This window comes from Gallus gallus, chromosome 5, assembly GCF_016699485.2.
Source record: "Gallus gallus isolate bGalGal1 chromosome 5, bGalGal1.mat.broiler.GRCg7b, whole genome shotgun sequence".
Taxonomy (NCBI): Eukaryota; Metazoa; Chordata; class Aves; order Galliformes; family Phasianidae; genus Gallus; species Gallus gallus.
The window spans coordinates 26,245,457-26,264,832 of NC_052536.1; the positions used below are offsets into that span (position 1 = coordinate 26,245,457).

Sequence of the window (19,376 nt, forward strand, 5' to 3'; positions counted from 1 at the left end):
TTAGTATTTGCACACAGCAGTCCCTTTTTCCAGGAAGGGTGCATGCAAGGATTTCTCTGCAACTCTCTCACCAGTTCACTCAAGGTTGGTTCTGCGGAGATGCATACAGAAAGCCTGATGTGGCAGTAAGTGAATTGATATGGTAGGGCTTCCCACAGACAGCAATGCGACTCTGAACCACATCCTCTACATTTGTTGCATGTTGCTATTCCCCCTTCCCTTTGTTTTTGTTTTTTGTTTGTTTGTTTGTTTTTGCAAAGGCTTTTGCACTCACTACTTCAAGCATGGTGAGTAACTCATCAAAATACTATCATGCACTTAAGCCTTTGGAGGATCACAGTCCTGAGCGCCAGATCTTCAGCATATAGGTCATCTTGTTTTGTCAGTATACCAGTTAGCACAATGGCACTTAATGCAATATACTTCAGTGTCGTTTATGATCATTAATGCGAAATGAACTGTACAGGTATTGAATAAACACCTAGCTTTTATACTGTTTCACTTCAAGCCTAGTCAGATAAGACATACAGCCTCTAATCCTAAGAGCTGCTTGGGAAGAGGCCCACGTCTGCTTGCACAGACAACTTGGGCATTCCATTGGGGTTGGGACAAGGTGGCAATTTTATGAGAGCTGGGCAGCAAAAAAATCAGAAGAAATCTGTCCCAGTCTGTGCTCGCAGTACTCCAAGGCAATTTTTCCTTCTTCTGCCTCAGTCTACCAACTAATTAAATAAGTTCACCGAGTCTCACCATATTGAAAACTAGTCTACTTTCACTGTGATTGTCCACCCTAAGTGTTACCTCTGGGTCTTCCACACCTTCAAAAGGCAGGAGAAGGAAAACACCCTGTGAAACTACGGGTCACAAAAGGCAGAAACTTTCCCTGACCTGCCCTACAATAATTACTTCTTTTTGTTTGTCCTAGCTCTTATCATGAGGCATTAAAATCATGCACTTTTGTAACCACAGCAGGTTCCCACTGCCCCTCAGGGCACTCAGGGCTGTCTCATCTCATTTCATTAATTACATTTCATGACTGTTGTGGGTCAAGGGTTGGAGGAGGGAGCAGCGTCCAATTTCAGAGAGCAGCAATCCCAGAGACATCAATGAGAGAGAGGGTGAGTTAAAAAAAATAAAACAAAAACAAAAAAAACCCAACAAAAACCAACACAGAGCATCAATCAGGAGATATCTGCTGTGAAACTTGAACTGCTTGTAACAAAAAAATAAGGTGGCATCAAAGGGGAAAAAATAGATGAAATAAGGGTGGATTTGCTAAACACACATTGCTGATCCAATATAATGACAGGAGCTGAATTACAGCCTCATTGTCTAAGCGAGGCTACAGGCAGTGGGAATACTAAGGGAAAGCATTTCTGCCAAAACACAGACCTGGGCTTTTGGCTTCTCAGGTGACACCATGTCATTCTGGCAGAAGAGGTGATGGTTAAGAGTTCATGGAAGGGGGCAGAGCTGAGAATCTGTCTGTCTCACTATCAGGGGGCCCTGTTGAGCCTTCATAGTAACTTCAGGTGGCTGAGAGGATAACACGGGTTTGTGACACATTTTCATTTAGGGAACCAAGATTACTTTTGATAGGAAGGTCTTCAGGTTTTCCTCAGCCATTTCTGTAATGCCACACGTACTGGGTTTGCATCAGCACTGCCTGACGTGGTTGGGAAAAACAGTAGGTATAATTTATTCACAGGTTTACTTGAGCGTAGTCACATCTCCAAATGTGACTAGATCCCAAAACTGACAGCATTCAGGTCCCAAGTGAGGAAAAAGGATTTGGAAATAGATAAACTTCCCTGTGTTCCTGGAGCAGCTGAGGGATGCCTCAGTCTTAAAAGCAGAGCCCAGCCTGAGAAGTGCCTTGCTACTACTAACAGCACCTCCTTATTCAGCACATCTGTTCTTGGAGCACGCACCCATTGTTTCACACGCAGTCTTCAGGCAACACAGGCTTCATTTCAGGCAACAGGTCAACTTAGGCCACATAAACTCATTCCATCTCACCCACCCCCATCACTGCTGAGTCCCTTCAGGGCCTTCCCTGCCACTCCTCATGCCAAGCCCTGGGACACCAAAGCCTGGGGCCCTCCAGCAGCACTGCTACCCACAGTCCCTCCAGACCAGGAAAACTGTTGTTTTTCTTTTTATTTTTTTTTTGTCCAGTTCTACTAGAATCTAATAGATTTTTTCTTCTGGCATTGACAATGACATATTTATCATGGCAGTATAACTTGAATAATAGGCGTGCTATGTGGACAGGACCCGCTGTTCATAGTGAATGAGTTTTATTGAGACCATCTTATTGAATAAACACCTACACAGAAGAAACTCAAGCAAAACACATCTGCTTGTCTGTAAATTACCAGCCTGGAAATTATTACTGTCACAGTATATTAAGGTCACTGTAAGTAAATTCAGTATAAAATGAGAATTTTTGGTAAAACACAAAATTGTCAGAACAGAACCAGAAAGCCCAAAACATAAATATGAATGTGCTAATTTCAATAGTGTAAAACAGTGTGCGAAGGATTTCAGAAAGCCTCTGAATATTTTCTTTTTAATTGGATAAACTTTAATCTAAATTGATAAACATTATGAGCCACTAGGAACTTTCTGTTGAGCTCTTGCCATTTAATTTGCCTAGTTTAGTGTAGGCACGCTAATTACAGGAGCAAGCACTGCAAAGCACGAAATTTCATAGGGAAATCTCTTTTTAATTTGTTTAAGTAAAAATTCCTGTTATTTCTCCAGAAAGAGCCATCCCTTGTCATGCCTGTCATGTTCAAGACAGTTTTGATCTAAAAGTGATGTTACAGAAAAGCATGCTGATCCCTACATTTGTCTCGGCGATTCCACTGACAACGTGCATAGCTTACAAGTATCTGAGTAAAGGAGCTGTCACTCTCAGGAAGCTAAATTTGAGCTTGTTCTTTACTTGTTCATACTTTCCTACAAGGACTGAATTTTCTGCAAGTCAAATTGTGCCTTGATTTGCCTCTATGAGAAATTCACCTCTTCATAACACAGCCTTGAGTAGTCCAGATACAAACCGAGTACTTTCCATAGGGTTTCACATGCATAACTGGGGGCAGAAACTGGCCCTACAACCCCAGCACAAATGAATCCCAGTATGAACGCAAAGATCACATGCAACTAGATGCAAACACAGCGCCCTCCACAGAGATGTGTCAGTCTAACAGGAGAGGAGCACTCAGAGTTCATCCAAAAAGGAAAAGTGAATGCTTTTCAAATGAAAGAAGAATGACTTTTCTTTAAATAAACACTAGGCTTGTGAAGGAATAGGAAATGAATGCCCGGCAATGGTTCTTTCCATTGCGATCACATTTCTTTTGCTTTTACAGTATGACATCCTCCTTTTTCACCCACTTTTTCTCAGCGGCAGAAGGGCAAGTGTCAAATGTCCGTGGTCAGCAGACAAGCAGCATGTCTGGGCGAGGAGGGAAAAGGATTCACTGCTCAGAAATGGGACGAGCCTTTGTGCGTTCCTGCCTACTTGCTATTTCTGGAAATGCTAAATTTGAGATGAAGAAGTAATGGAAAATCACATAGATGGCGACACTCACCTTTCTGCTACTTTTGACATCTTTAAACAATGCCTGTCTATCTGCAGGTTCAGAAAAGTTATCTGAGGAGAGAGATGACAAGGGCATTAGCAATCCAGGAGCTCCACAGCATGCATTGATCACATCCCAACACACTATTGATTTCTCATTCCAAACAGCTTGAAAGTAACTCAGCAAGAAATGGGACCCTCCCCCAGGTAATAGAAGCCTCTTACTAGCTGCTTCCATCAGGAGTCTCCATTTCATGTGGCAAAGTCCCAGGGGGAGCTTCAGAAGAAATAATTAAAAGTAGGAAAGACATATTTGGGGCTGAGGTTCCTAGACAATTCAGAGTGCAATGTGATCCTCGTTTTATAACACGCACTTTCATTTCTCTAACCAAGAAAATAAAGGTTTCGAAGTACATTTGCACTGTGCTATAAAGTAGTTCTTCACAGTACTCTACAGCCTATATTGCCGATGATGGAAAAAGCTCAAGAGTCTCAGCTTGAGCACTCAGACTTAGTTCAGAAGATCACTCTAAAACTGACTGCCTGAGAAACATGTTTAATGCTGTTTTACTAAAAAGCTGACCCAGCAGTTCCTGCCCATACTTCAGCGAGGGTTGCTTCTTGCAGGAAAGCAATTTTGAAGGAGAGCTCCCCATGGCGGGGCAAGAACACATGATTCAGGCAGCCATTCCTCAGAGCAATTCTGCAAATAACTTCGTCCCAGTTCCCCAGAAGCACTGTGCCTGTGTCCTGGGTGTGTCAGCTGCTCTAGCCTTTGTCAGTGCCCACTTTTCAGGTATCCATGGTGGATGGAAATTAATCTGCCTACTGGCCCACAGAGGAAGTAATCAAAAGGTTAGTGTTGCCCATAACTGCACTGCTCAATTAACACACATATTTAAATACTTACTGCTTTACATAAAGGATGTGAGGATCAGGCATAGTTAAAGCAACAGTGGTTTTTACTGGTATCTCTGCAACGTGAAATGTTCATTTTTTAAGCAGAAAACAACTGCCTGACTGTCCCAGATGTACCCAGTTCTCAGGACAACTGCACTGCTGCATACACATCCACTTACTTGTTTCCGGAAATCCTCTTTTGTAGTTTTGCGTACGGGTTGGGAGGGCACATGTACAGGGCTTTGGGGCTGAGATTCCTCTGTAACCCCGTACACTGACTGCAAGGAACCAGCAAACAAACAGAAGAGATTACAACTTTCTCTCTGTTATGCAATGAGAAGTGCATTATGCAAAACAGTAAGGTAGTAAGCCAACAATTTCCTACTGCTTTTTTTTTTTCCCCACACAGGTAAACAATCATTCAGCCGGGAGCAAAACTGACAGATCTGACTGTGCTGCAGATGCCTGCATTTGGGATGTCTGCAGGCATGCCAGCGGTGTGCTCAGGGCTTCCTGCACAGCCTGCTTTCCAGCAAAACACTCTCACCTGAGACCTTCCCCTGCTGCATATGAGGTGTCCACTCTGTGCCGCTGCAGTCTATAGGGCTGTTTCACAGTAAGTTGGAAAGAGTTTATCTTAAATACTAAAATTCAGCTGATCATTTTTAGGAGCTCTGAGGGCTGTGCCTGTCATATTTGCAGGAGTAACTCTGCAAATGATTGTTGTGGCGAAATAAGTGGAGAAAAAATGTACTAGAATCCAACCCTTTTCTTCCACTCAGTTGAATTTCTTGTCATAAAACTACATATCAAAGAAAGAGCTTAACCAGGTGTCAATCACTCAAGTTCACGTGAACCTACAGATTGACTTGTGGCCATTTGTTTTCAGGACAGAGACTTGCACTGAAAGTAACATCAACTACCCCGTCATTTAGTATTTTTGCTTTCCACTTTATGTTCAAAAGAGACAGGTGAATAGCTCTGCTGCAGTTTAACTACTGATGGAAGTTAGGAGTCTAGTGTCACCTCTAAAACTAATAAAAACATGTAAGAGTAAGAACTTGCTGGAAGTCAAGAGAATCCAAGCTGGTAATGATCAAGCCTTTGAGATTATTAAGGCAGATAAACCACTCTGAAAAACTTGCAACCAAACAACTTTTGCAAAGTGTGACCCAAGTATTTTTGCCAACTGATTTTATTTTTATGGGATGTAGAGTCAATAGACAGCTGTTGCTAAAACTGACCTTTTTCACCTTCTGTGGGTTCTTCATACGACGACACTTTCTGATGTCCATTTCTGTGGTGTTCACACAGCCCGGCTGAAAAGAGACAGTTAAAAGAGATGGTTATCACATTAATGTCTTCTGCTTACAGTCTGCATGCTTCCTTACCTACCTAAAATAGAGTTTAGATCTTGTCCCACGTTCTTTCCTTATGTTTGCATCCCACAGATTATGCTCTCTCAACAAGAGAGTGCACGTACCGAAGGTTGGCATCTCAGCATCAAATCCACTTACTCCTAACTTCGGCACCAAGAGGAAATGCCTCAGCTAAGAGGAGAGCACTTTCTAGGAAGTCTGTGACAAACCGGCTAAGCTGCTTTTCTTCCACCCGCATAAAAAAAGATCAACACTTTACATTTATCATATGTTCCCCAGTCAACAGTTCCAAGCATGCACAAACCAATAATGTCTGAGATAATCTTGTAGCAACCTGTTCCAAATTGTGAGGAAAATCCATGCAATGACTTTAAAGACAATATCACTGTGCAGTTCATGGCACAGTGTTAAGAGAATTAAAACTGATCATTTAAAAAGGGCTTTACCACAGGCCTGTGCACATCCCAGAAGGCTCTTTCCTGGCTGTCCAAAATTTTCCTTTCTGTTTTATCCTTTTTCCTGTCTATTCTGGAAAAAAAAAAAAAAAAAGAAAAAAAAAAAGCATAAACACGAATCACCACACAACTCTTTCTTCCTTGTTACACTTTCTTGCTGGCATTTTAACTCTGTGACAAAAATATTTGGATTTTTTTATTTTTTTCTGGTATAGAGATGTTACACCCTGACATGCAAGGCCGTGTGTCAAGAGCAAAACGGCATGGATGTTTACTGTAATGTGTGTCAAGAGAAATTTTTCTGTTAAGATGGAAAATTCATCTTAACATCTGTTTGTTTGCTATCCACCTGGTGAGAGAAGCTTCCTTTCCCGATGCTCTCTTCCCAGACTGGGAGCTCACATTTAGCTTTGGCTCTGTCAGCATCATCTGGCCTGCATCTCTGGGCATCTCTCCTGCAGGATGAAGGGCCACCTCGGAAGGTCCTGCTGCACCCAGAGACCTCACTGCCATGACCACAGACTCCTATGAGGCAGCTGCCCAAGGTGTCACCAGCAGTGACAGCACAGACAACACTTGTGGTTGCTGTCCCTGGAGATTCCAACAGAGCAGCTCCACCTGCCCTGGTGCTGGCAGCATGGGGCAACAGTGAGTGACAGGGCCCAGCTCACTTACAGTGATGTGCAGGCCAGCAGTCATCTGAAGACAAGTGATGGGGTTGGCATAGGTGTAAGTCACTAATTTCAGCCATAATGCAGCCAGTAAATTGATTCACTCAAAGCATACACATCAAAGGTGACTGGAGGTTGTTCAAGGCAGCTATACCTCTACCTCTTGGCAGCATCTAGCAATTTATGTCTGATGCTCAGCTGTACACATGAGCACAGCACAGTCACCATCGGCTTGCAGGACCTGCCTGCAGAAAGACAGATGACACCCAAGGAGGAGGAACCACCCTTGCCTCCAGAGCAGGCTTGAGAGCTTGACAGCATCCCCGTGCTGGCTTCTTGCACTGCTGCCACCTGGGATAATGACAGCAGTGAGAGAAAGCCCAAGCAAGCTACAGCTTCTGACAATCAGGTTCTCAGCTCTCCTGTCTTTCTTTAGGAGGGGCAGTGATCCTCAACTGAGTCTTAGAAGTGTACCAAGGAAACAGGACTGAGGCTGAAGTGTCTGAACACCGCCTCTTCCCTCCCCACAAAATCCTTGAGTCCAACGCATTTTGGAGCTGGCTGAGATAAGAAACCAGCTCAGCACGAACAGCCACCAGACACCACTGCACTGCACTGAGCTGAGAAGCAAACACGGAATGCAAAACCAGGAGAAATGCTTTTAGGTGTTTTGCTTTGTTTTCCATTTTAGTTAATACACTGCCACGCATTGCACTGTGAATTCTAACCCATCTTGTCTCCATGAAAAGATGAGTAAGCAACTCTGACCCTGTAAAAAATCTGAGATTACCATTTCTTTTTTAGGTGATAATTTATGCTGTAGATGGAACGCAGAATTTTGTTTTGACTGAGATTTTTTTCCTTTTGGCAACAAACCTTTAAGTAACTGAAAGTACAACTGCTAGTCTAACTTCTGATTTTTTCTTCTAAGCAGAACGCTGGTATTCTCTTCAGAAAAAAAATCCCTTAATTGCCTTGTTATTTTGAGGATAACTACCACGTACTTAAATAGTGCATAATTACAATGTGATTAAGCAAATAATTAATCAAAATTCCAACGAGTTAATCAAAGATAGAGACCAATGCCTCAGCCACACCCTCAAGTAAAAATGTCCCTTAACTTTTTAGCATCTGATGCTGAAAGTGCAAATTCTTTCTATCAATACAGTCCATTAGTACCGGTATTCTTACACACCACCTTCATCAGCCTTCCAATTTTACAGGAGATAATTGCACGCACAAAATGGGCACACGGGCTGTTAAGTACACTGGTCTACAAACCCTGGACAACACTCATTTTGCAGCAATAATGGCAACATGCTAAAAACATCAAACTGCTTTTGGAAAGATGTGAACAGAAATGAACATTTCATCTACGAGTAGAAGACAGAAAAAAACAACAGTATTTAGTTGGAGTAAGTTTCGTGCCAGTGGTCCCCAATCCTCCACACTGTTAGGAGCACAAACTGGAGCGCAGAAAATAGAGGTACAGCTGAGCTGACTGGGGAGTGCTATAAATGAGAAAAGCAAACTCAGTCTGCTATAAATACCACCTTTATAAGCGCTTTTAAATAACAGTATTTTAAAACACTTTACAAACATACAGTTATATAGACCGATGGCAAAATGTTGTTCTTTTCATTTACGTGAAATAAAAATACTATACAACAGTAGAAGCAGAATGTGCAACTGAATCGCTCAATCTCACATGGAAAATTCAGGCTCAGGAACTCCTGATGGGCATTTCTACACAGAGACAATTAAACGCATCTTTCAGATTCTGGCACAAACCTTAGCAACTGGCCCTCTATTGTTTCCAGTCTGCTGATGATTTACCAGTACCTTCTGAGCTCAGCTGCAGGGAAGACTTTATGAGAGAAACTCTCAAGAGTCCCCCTCCCTGTGCAGCCCTAAATACTGGGGCAGTTCAGTGCTCCAGGATTACTCACTTCACTTGGGCCTCAGCTTGCATGAAGATGAATTCCCACTTTCTTGCAAATGCTCTCTGAAGTCTTGCTAAGTTTTCCTGACAAAAGATGAAAATAGTTAAGAACAATTAATTCTGGTAATCACAACAATTGTGATTGTCACAACAAAAACAGTTTGTATGTTGAGAGTTAATTTTATTTCCCCTTCTTTTTTTTTTTTTTTTTTTTTTTTTAAGCTGGAGAACTCGAGACATGGAAATCAGCGCTGGTTTCAGGTGATTTATCCCATAGGCAAAGCAAGGTCATGACACATCTTTTCAGGCTGCAGCCAAGAGGACCCTGTCAGGAGAAGTAATAGAGTGTGATGAAGACAGCCTGAGTTCTATTCGTAAAATGATGACGGTCTTGTTCCCAAAAGATAATACTGAGAAGCTCTGCGAAGCTGGCAATTTCCATTTCTGATAGCAGATGGCTGCCACCTGCATGATTCCTTCTCTTTCCTACTTCTCCTTCCTCCAAACACTGGTCCCTTTTGCTAAGGTGTAAAGCCTGAGCATCCCCTGCTCTGTTACCCTGAGAGCTCTGCGCAGCTGCACCGCGCTCAAGTCTGGGAATTGCCAGGATGATTCACAAAAGGAAATAGCTTGTTTGTCTGAACAATGAAAATAGCTCACTGAGAGACCAGATCCAGATGCAGCCTTTTTCCTGCATCTGAAGTAAGAGTTCTAGCTCAGGTCTATTGCAGAGAGCATCAGGATCTGAGCATTTGGAGATGGATGTAACTTCCTCACAGACCAAGGTCAAGCTCGCTGACACAGCCAGAATCTGAGGCTCAAACAGCACCTTGAAGTCACACATTCACAACCACTTGAAGAAGGAGGCCTATGAGACCACTAACCTGACCCTCTCCCCATTACAGCTGGTTCAACCGTTACAAATCTTCTTTGAAAATGAACAGTATTAGCTCTACTGTTGTTCTTTTTACACGGATTCCATTTATTTCAAGAAAATGCGTAAGTGCATGCATTTCAGTGCTAGAAGTCTCCCTACTTTTTACTTCAAGCTCTTGTATAACACAAGACAAAGCTTGGCTCAGTTACCACCAAGTCCACTTGAGAGTTTCAGTCTTCTACATGGAGGAAAACAGTTAAGCAAATGATTTACAGCTGTGCCAAGCTGTGATGATTTTCTTTACTGTGAACCACTTGTAATATCTGCAAAAAAAATTTTTGTGGCTTTGATTTATTTTTTTATTTTAAATTATGTTCATATGTGCCCTCTGGAGTAAATATGATGAAGCCAATGAAATATCACCAACTGAAGCATTATTTGAATCATGCTTATGTTTGGCCAATTATAAATTAAAGTTAGATCCAATCAGGCAAGCTCAATCATACAATGAAGAGTTCTGCTTTACCCGCAGAAATTGGGGGTGGGAAGTTGCCTGTGAATGATGCAAGCAGAACCTCAAATGAGATGTCCCCTGTGATGCTTTGTAGAGATTCTCTTTGGAAACCCCAGGGCAGAGCTGGTGCCCGCAGAGAAATGTCTTCATGCTACATCTCCAAGAATTGGTACTGAATGTATAGGACTTCGTCCCACTCCCCTAAACCTGTTTCTCTCACGTGTGCTCAGTCTACATCTCCAGTGCTGGGTCTGCTTCAGCTCTCATAATGACTAGGAAGAGTCAGTGCCATTCTTATCTGATTGTCTTTAATTAAGAGAGCAAAGTATGAATGAAGAAGCGACCTCTAATTGTGCAATGCAATATTCACAAGAAAAATGAGAGAGTGCCAAGATCTAATTATTTGCCATCACTGGCGCGTTGCTACTCTCAGTAGACAACTATGTGCAAAAGTACTTAGCCATAACTTCATGGCATGTGTGGGAGTGTGCGTGCTGCAGAACAGTCTTTTGTTGCTGTATCTTAGATATTTAGAGTACTAACAGTTAATTGGTTGGCTGTGACCAATGAAATAAAAAGTACGCAGAAGTAAAAATTCAGTAAAACGGCATATAAATGCATATGGATCATTATATTCCTTCCTTTATGCCTGTACTTCACAATTAGAACTTACGGGACAAGGGTGGGTTAGACAAGTGGCAATTTTTGTATGCTCTGTGCTGAAAAAACCAAATGGTGTAGATGCCATGCTATGTGTACAAAAAAAAAACAAAAATACAGTAGAAGGCAAAGAAGAAGGAAAGAATCTGTTCTAGGAGAAAAAAAGAACACCCTATAACATACACAATACAGATATGTTCAATAATAAACGTGAACACACAAGTCCACTAGAACCATCTTTGTAAAAAAAAACACTTAACTGAAAAAATCCACGTTGGAAATTCAGCAGTAATACTGCTGAACTAGTAAACGAGAAGAAATACAGAAAGCAAAGCTCAGCTGGTCAGACTGATATACACTGCCAGCATTCAAAGAAACTCATTTCAGTACTGACACTCCTGCCTCCATCCTCCCATCCCTATTGACTCAAACTCTGCACTATCTGAAGCCAAGATTGGTGATAGTTTTCACAAATACTAATTCCATAAGAGAAAACACTCCCTGAATAAGTGTGATAGCATACTGAAGATACAGTCCAAGCCTCATAACTGAAAACTTTGCTTTATAGTATGTAACTATATAGTATGTATAGTATGTAACTACATGCCATGGGTCATTAGCAGTTTAATTGCTCAGTAATGCACCACAAAATCCGTGATTTCTGCAGGTTCATATCCGCTATATAAACCAGGAACGGTTAACTGGAAAGAGGAAACCAATGTAAACTTTTGTGTGATTTGCCTCTTGGTGCTGATGATTTAACTGGAGAGGCTGCGGAGCTGGGGACATTCCTCATTCGTGAGCCTGATGTTCTTTCCAGATCAACCTTCAACAAATTCTGACAGCTAAAAAAAGACACACAGTAAAGGCTGATCCCAAGGCATTAAATGGCAGCATTCAGCTGGCAAACAAAGCCCTCTCCCATGCCCCCACACTTTAAACTTTAGCAGGAGTGTACCTACGGCTTCATAATCGGCCAGCTCCAGCCTAGCTTTGTTCTGCATGGTCCGTTTGCAAAGATAGATGGCTGAAGGGAGAAACAGAACAGAAAACAATTACAGACAGATTATTAGTACAGGATCTTATAAAAAAGCACAAACCTCCACAATCTTCTCATCTGAAGGCAACATAAGGCAAGGAATGAGAGGGCTGAATACCCAGCTGACATTATGTGCTAGCAATCTCAGAGGCCTTAAACATCTGGGACATCTCATTTAGAAGCGCTGAGAGTTGATGCCTGGACCTAACAAGATGTCTGTGAAAGACACAATTACTTCTGGGGCTGGTAAAAGATTTAGCATTAGCAACCTGTTCCCCTCAGCACTTTGGAAAAATTCCTGCAAAAGTGAGCTGCCTCGTATATCTCTGCATTTCCTTTCCTCTTAAAGAATAATTCGGAAAAAATAAATCAGGATATTGAAACGATAACAGAAATACAGGCTGGATCGTGAAAGTATAACTTGAGCAATTTTTCATTTGCTCCATCCACTTATTTTATACAGCTCAAACAGCTGAGAAAAGCCCTCACCCATGTCACTACAGGCAGACACTGCAGAAATCGATGTGAGCTGGGATTCAGAGGGTCGAGATACCAGAGGACACCTAATCAGTTCCAGGCTGCCTTCTGGGACTGGCTCAGCTGGACCATCAGCTCAGCCCATTTCCACTGAAGGCTGAAACAAAAGGTCCTCAGCACACCCGGGGCATACAGTCAGAAGTGAACTACATAAAAATGATCCAATGCTCTCATTTGGTGATGAAATCTGGGTATGACTTGCATAGATTTCCTTACATTTTGCCTTCTTTCTTGTACTGCAGGGCCAGGTAAAGGTTATCCAACAGTGCACCAAACTGGCATGGGGCAGAAGGCAAAGCATCCTCTATAGAAATTAACATCTTTCAGAAATGTTTGGATTTTCTTTGAAAACCAAGGGATTTTGATTTGCACAGCAATATGATTTTCTGCCACTTCCATGAATGTTTTTCATTGGGAACCTCACCATCTATGTAAAACACGATAAAAAACAGTGCTATTTGTGTTATTTTCCTCAATGCCATTCCTGTAATTCTAACATGCTTACAACGAGCCAACATTGTGCATGGTAACCAGAGCTGACTGGGCCAAATATATTTACTTCTACACTTCTAAAAAGCAGCTTCGCCTGCGAGACATTTATAACACTGAATAAACTGAGAGTCTTGCAGTACTTCTCCACACGAGGCAGTGAGCTGCCATTAGCAAGTTCGTTACTGTCCTGCGAGCGGATCTATGCAAATAACAAAAGTATGAAGAGCTGCTGGGATTTCAGTTTTATTTGGGTCTACTGCTAATTTGGGATTAATTCTTGGGAAGACTCCATCTGCACAGACCCCTGATATGCAGAGGCTGATTATAAGCGTATGTTAGAGATTTCTGGGATAGATGAAAATCTGTCACTACAGGGCTCAGAGCTAATGCAGTTGCAGCTCGTCCAGCTGTGGGTCGGGTCATGTAGAGCTTGATTTGGTGGTGCACTGTTCCACCCAACTGTGCAGCCTTTGCTGCACAACAGCCAGACAGTGGAACCCAGTTACTGAACAAACACCATAGGCAGATACAGAACCTCCCTCTTAGGATTTTTCCTCTGATATTTACAGCAAATATATTTGGTACGGTTCAGACACATATATGGTGACTGTAAAATCTGGAAGTCATTTTGCACACAGTGAACAGCAACGCATTTTGTCCTCAGCAGTCCCCTCACTGGGATAAACATGTAAGTATGAGTTAGCTTCCCTGCAGTGGAGGACTGCAAATGAACTATCACACGACAGACACCATCGCAAGTTACTTCTCCACCCTGGCAAACGACTTCCAGAGTTCATAATGATGAATAATTATTACTCGGGAAAGAAAACTGATTATTCAGGGAGGAGTTATAAACTGATCTTAGATGATGAGGTATTTCAAAAGAGGCATCTCCAGAAGCTCCTGCTTCATGGGCACGCACACGGATTCACTTCCTGTTTGAGTGCCACACCAGGATGCATCAATTGATTTTATCATTTAGCTGTGAAAGAAGTGTAGTTCTGGAAGAGACAGCAATATTGCATGGAGACAGCTAAAGATAACAATACTGACATATTTTCTTTATGTATTATCACTGTCCGCAGGCATTCACACATCTAATGCCCCATGTTACAGTTTATTAGCTCATAAACCACACTCAGTTTTCTCTTTTTACCAGCTAGAAGCTGGTAACCTTAAATTAAAAAAAAAGTGTGATGTCATGCATCACAGAAGCTTAACTACGGGATGCCATCAGTTATATACTGATGTATTGATCAGCCAGACGAGTGCCCAAATGAGGTAACTTTTTATTGATCAACATATCAAATTCAGCTACAGATCAAAGCATGCTCTGCTACAAAAGCCATACCAGTATTATTTAAGAATCCCACAGAGCAATATTCTGCTTGCCATAAATCCCGCTGAAACGAACAGAGCTGCTGGAGAATGAAGGCAACAGGATGTGAAATCCTGGCCCCGCTGAACGTGTCAGCCGAAGGACAAATTTCTTCCATCACAAACTTTCTGTACTCGCTTTCTGCAATGAAATAATTATGCTCTCACCATAATCTGTGTTTTCTGGCTCCCAGCAGTTTGAAGGCCAAAAGTACGGTGCCTAAGAAACAACACAAGCATTTTCACAATTTAAGAGATGAAAAGCAAATCAGATGCAGAAAATTTTTTAAGTACAAAAAGAATCAGGAAGTCTACAGCCCAGTCTCTACTCACAGGGAAAGGAAACACTGCAATAACTCTCAATAAAAGCGACAATGCTTTTCCAGAAAGGTAACCTCTCTAACCTTCCTCACTGCAGGCAGAAACATTGCAGTGCTGACTGAGGATGTTCACCCTGATGGCATTTTAGACACTCTTTCCTTCTCATCTGAATACGGACCCCTTATTCTCCATCACCAGAACCTCCTCTTTCCCCAGGAATTCACAGGCATCCAGATTTATTTACTTATTTATATGGGACAATGAGAAAACCTTTGTGGCCTTTTATACACACTACACACCACTTGCTTTTTTGGAGTGACTTCCAGTTTGGTTGGTAGCCAACAAAACAATTCACTTTTAAAATAGATCAGCTGTAAGAGCTCAAAACTCAGATGATTAAGGTCGTTCTGAAAGCAGAAGTGCTGCTAAGCTTACTGGTTTGGTTTTCTATCCAAGTCTGCATATTGCAGTTGCTACAATTAATTACAAGATATTACTATATCTGGTTGTATCTCAGTTTTGACATGAATGAAAAATAATGTCCTTGTGACCACACAAATTACAGAACACTGTTTTACATTAGTGATGCAATTCCACTAATGCATAGGACATTACACACATACAAAGACTATTCCCTGCACCAACATACAGTGAGAAGACACAGAAGGATCAAACAATACATGGTTCAATACACCCCAATGATATATATCCCCTGAACTTCACAAGATGATGAGCCACTGTTAGAGAGGGGACCGATGTCAAGGTAGAAAGTGTCAAGCAATGGAAAGCGGAGTAATGGAAAAGAAAAATGATCCTATCAGCTTATTTTGGCAGAAAAGGTCTGAGGAGAACTGTTGCAGGAAATGACAACAGGCAAACAGTAAACACAATTGTAGGAAAAGATAAGGGGAGAGGAAAAAAAGTCAATAAGCAGTCAAGACAATTTGATGATGTAGTTTACACAGGCTTAAAATAAGAAATTAAATGATACTCTGCTTTTGAAATCTGGCACTGGATTATTTGAGAATTAAACTTCCCATGGTGTCACAAAAACGCAACTAAACAGGCAATCAGCATTGCCTCTGCTTCTGCCAAGTCTTGTACGATGGGAATAGCAGGACTCTGTAAAAAGCAAGACAACTGTCATTAAAAACCTGAGCCTGAGTGATGCCAGGTAACCAGAAGGTGGGCAGAGATACATTTAGGTCTGTGATCTCCCTGTTGGGTTTTGTTGTTGTTGTTGTTTTGTTTTTTTCCCTGTGCCATTGGTCTCATGTGATACCAGTAGCACATTAGCAGTGGGGCTGTGAGCATGAGCAGCAGCAGCAGATGCAAAGGTGAGAACAGGCTTTTCAAATAAAAACTAAAAAAGAAAAAACAAATGAAAAGGAAAAATGGTAGGGTGAATAGAAGAGAGGCCACAGGAAAGATAAGGAAGCTGACAGATCAAATAACAGAAAAACACAAATGTAACCAGCAAGATTAAACAACAGGACTCTGGTTTTGAACTTACTGCTTCTTTTAAAGTTACATGATCTGCCTAAAAGGAGTTGCTGCAGCACTCGCACTCACATTATCTAGGAGGTTGACAGCAGCAAATTTTGGAAAGGGCACTGAACTCAAGCACAGGATGCTTTAGAAATTGAACATATCTGGAGGCACAGATATAGTGATAGAAGTGTCCCAGCTAGGTGGCTGCCAAGGTTATGCACTCTTTGTAACAGAGCCAAAGGCTGAAGCATGCCTCCTCCCACACCAACCTGTAGCCAGGAGAAGATTAAAAGTATGAACTTTCCACTGTGCCGGAGCTCAAATGTTTGATTCCAAAGTTTGCTCTGGTCCACTCCGAACAGGAGAGCAGCTACTCAATTTTGTGCTACCAGTGGACAACGAAAGGGACGCACAAGCAGGGCAGAGGGCTCACCAACCTGAAAACGATAGAATGTCCCATCATCTTTCAGGGTAAGGACATGGTCTGAGATTGGAAAGACATAACCCTGTGCAGCAATAAGACTTCCCAAGTGTATTGCTTCCCCTGTTAAAGAGTAGAAAAAGAGAGAAAAGAGAGGAGATGTGTCAGGATGACGTGCCCCGCACAACCCTCTGCTTTCAGCAGCGGGGCCGCAGATGAGTCACACCATGACCTCACGTGCATAAGCCATGTTCCAATCACGTTTCATCCATATGCCTTTCAATGAAATCATGCAAAGCAGGAGAGCAGAAAGCAGCCTTACAATACAGATGAAACTCCCTAGATGCAGCCCTTGTCACTACAGAAGCTGGGGAGGGACTTTTTTATAAGGGCATGTAGTGACAGGATGAGAGGAAATGGCTTTAAACTGGAAGAAGGTAGATTTAGACTAGATATCAGGAAGAAATTCTATACTGTGAGTGAGGTGGTGAGACACTGGAACAGGTTGCCCAGTGAGGCTGTGGATGCCTCCTCCCTGGAGGCTTTCAAGTCCAGGCTGGATGGGGCTTTGTGCAACCTGGTCTAGAGGGAGGTGTTCCTGCTTCTAGCAGGGGGGTTGGAACTACATGATCTTGAAGGTCCCTTCCAACCCAAACCATTCTATGAGTCTATGATGTGTACAGATTTTCAACAGGTGTCCACTGTCAAAAGTAGCACCTACTGTCTCAGACTTGCAAAATACATACTAGACTATCACATGTGCTCAGGCAGATAATAAATCCGTTGTCTGCAGCTGAAATTCAGATTTGGACTTCACTGGACTCACGAGAAGAGATGTGTGTAGAAAATTGCCCTGGGTGAGTCAATGTTGCCTGTACTCCTGTTTTTACATAATGACAGCAGAAGTGGACTGCAAAATGAAATGTTGATTTTTTTTTTTTTCCTTTCCAGGAAAGCAAAAGAAACTTCTGGGCCTGAACAAAGCCTTTTTTCCCCCCAATAGTTCCCAACCATGTAAAAAGTGATTTTGGTTTCTCTGAAGTGTGAACTATTTGGACTGTGCCCAAACACTGATCACAGTTTATGGCTCATTATCCATTTATTTAGCTGCCATGATAAATCACCATCTGATCCCATACTGGTGTCTGTATCACCCTTGGCCACTGTGGCCTGTCAGTTGTGACTATTCTTCTCCACACCAGGGAGTCCTGTCACTACCTTCACCCATTTAATCATATGTCTACCAACTTCCTTTCTGGGTCTGGAAACAGCCTTAGCATACATCAGGCTTTCTTAGGTAGCAACAATTTCACAGACACTATAGGATTCCTACAAAGTGCTTTCTGTGCATTGTAGTTGTAAGATATTAGACTTAAGTTGCTGATTCTTACCTGCTTTCCTCTGCCCCGCCAAATGCTTAAATCAACCTTGTTCTACTGCTTTACACTCTGCAGTGAAGTAGTACGTACTCTTATGGCACACACACAGTACAGCTGAAATGTCTGTTAATTCCCAGCCATGGTTCACCTTACCTTGATCCTCAATGCTGAGGTTCTTCATAAGCCACTGCACAATATCAGCACCTGCATAACAGAATGAATAAATAAATTGTAAAAAAGAAGGCATTGAGCACTGAGACCAAGAAATTTTTGAGAGTCCTAGAGAAAGATAACATTGAGATGAGATACAAAATAACTTATATGCTTTTTTTTTCCATTTTCCTTTTTATCTCTCCTGAGGTTTCACATTGTTTTTGCTTCCTGTGTCACACTGTAACGATATACTCATTGATAGGTACTAAGCCCAAGTGCCATAGGAGACTTCCTACACTCTAAGTCAACTGCTGCTCTAATGGTTTCAAGTAACTTCTCCTCTGCCAGTCGTGTTTCTCTCATCTCAGCATATAGGGAGTTCTGTTTCTGAAAGCACTATCCAGCAAGCAGACGAAGGACTATTTATTGGCACCTGGCATCTTTAATGTCAGGGCAATCATACAGAAACGTGGAACTGAGTTATAAGCCAAAAAAAGAGAGCTGAAAATCTAGTTTGTGTCAAAGACAAGCAGCACCTTGCAGAAGGGAGTGTGCCTAGTGATCCCTTCTTCATCCTCTGGCACTCAGGAACTCAGCGGACCCACAGCCAGTCACACAACAGAACCCCAATAAAACATATTTCAACTAATTTACAGCCTTACAAATTTCACAGTCCTAGCTGACTACTGCTTTAGTCCATTTCTGCACATCCTGCATAAGCTACGTGTGCATACACAATAAATAGGGAAGAAACTGGCAATCTTTTCATTAAAGTTACTGCACATGGCTGAACATTAGAATGCCTCGACTCTTACCCATAGACACTTTAATCTCTAGTGCAATAAGCCACGTTTTTAGTGAGCCCCGATTTGTCCATGGACAACATACTGTGCATTCAATAGACGGGATGTTTGCTTGGGATTTTACTGGCAGACACAACGCTAGCTGTGCCTGAAAAATATATAGGAAAATGTTTGGAGTCTGTAACTGTTGTTTTGACATGCTTGTTAATAAAACTTTCAATTTTACAAACACGGATGCTGCCTTCTGCAAAACAAAAATAGCCTAAAGGTACAACAAACACTTGGGGTTAGAAAATCATTTCAAGAAGACTGAAATCAAAGCCTTCTGTACTGTTAGAAACAAAACAAAACATCACAATTTGCTGTTTTAGCTCAA

The 19,376-nt window shown here is 42.0% G+C and overlaps 1 protein-coding gene across 16 annotated transcripts in view; it reads right to left on the bottom strand.

Annotated features, from left to right (window-relative positions):
- The window catches only part of RGS6 (regulator of G protein signaling 6), a 234,561-nt gene that overhangs the window by 42,898 nt on the left and 172,287 nt on the right, over window positions 1-19,376 (bottom strand). For all 16 annotated transcript variants that reach the window (XM_046941385.1, NM_001199452.3, XM_040700588.2 and 13 more), the window contains 9 exons: window positions 18,198-18,248; window positions 16,682-16,788; window positions 14,601-14,652; window positions 11,950-12,014; window positions 8,944-9,020; window positions 6,315-6,396; window positions 5,734-5,808; window positions 4,669-4,767; window positions 3,600-3,661 (listed from right to left, as the gene is read on the bottom strand). In XM_046941385.1, coding sequence (XP_046797341.1) covers window positions 3,600-3,661; window positions 4,669-4,767; window positions 5,734-5,808; window positions 6,315-6,396; window positions 8,944-9,020; window positions 11,950-12,014; window positions 14,601-14,652; window positions 16,682-16,788; window positions 18,198-18,248 — 670 coding nt within the window. The remainder of the gene's footprint in view (window positions 1-3,599; window positions 3,662-4,668; window positions 4,768-5,733; window positions 5,809-6,314; window positions 6,397-8,943; window positions 9,021-11,949; window positions 12,015-14,600; window positions 14,653-16,681; window positions 16,789-18,197; window positions 18,249-19,376) is intronic.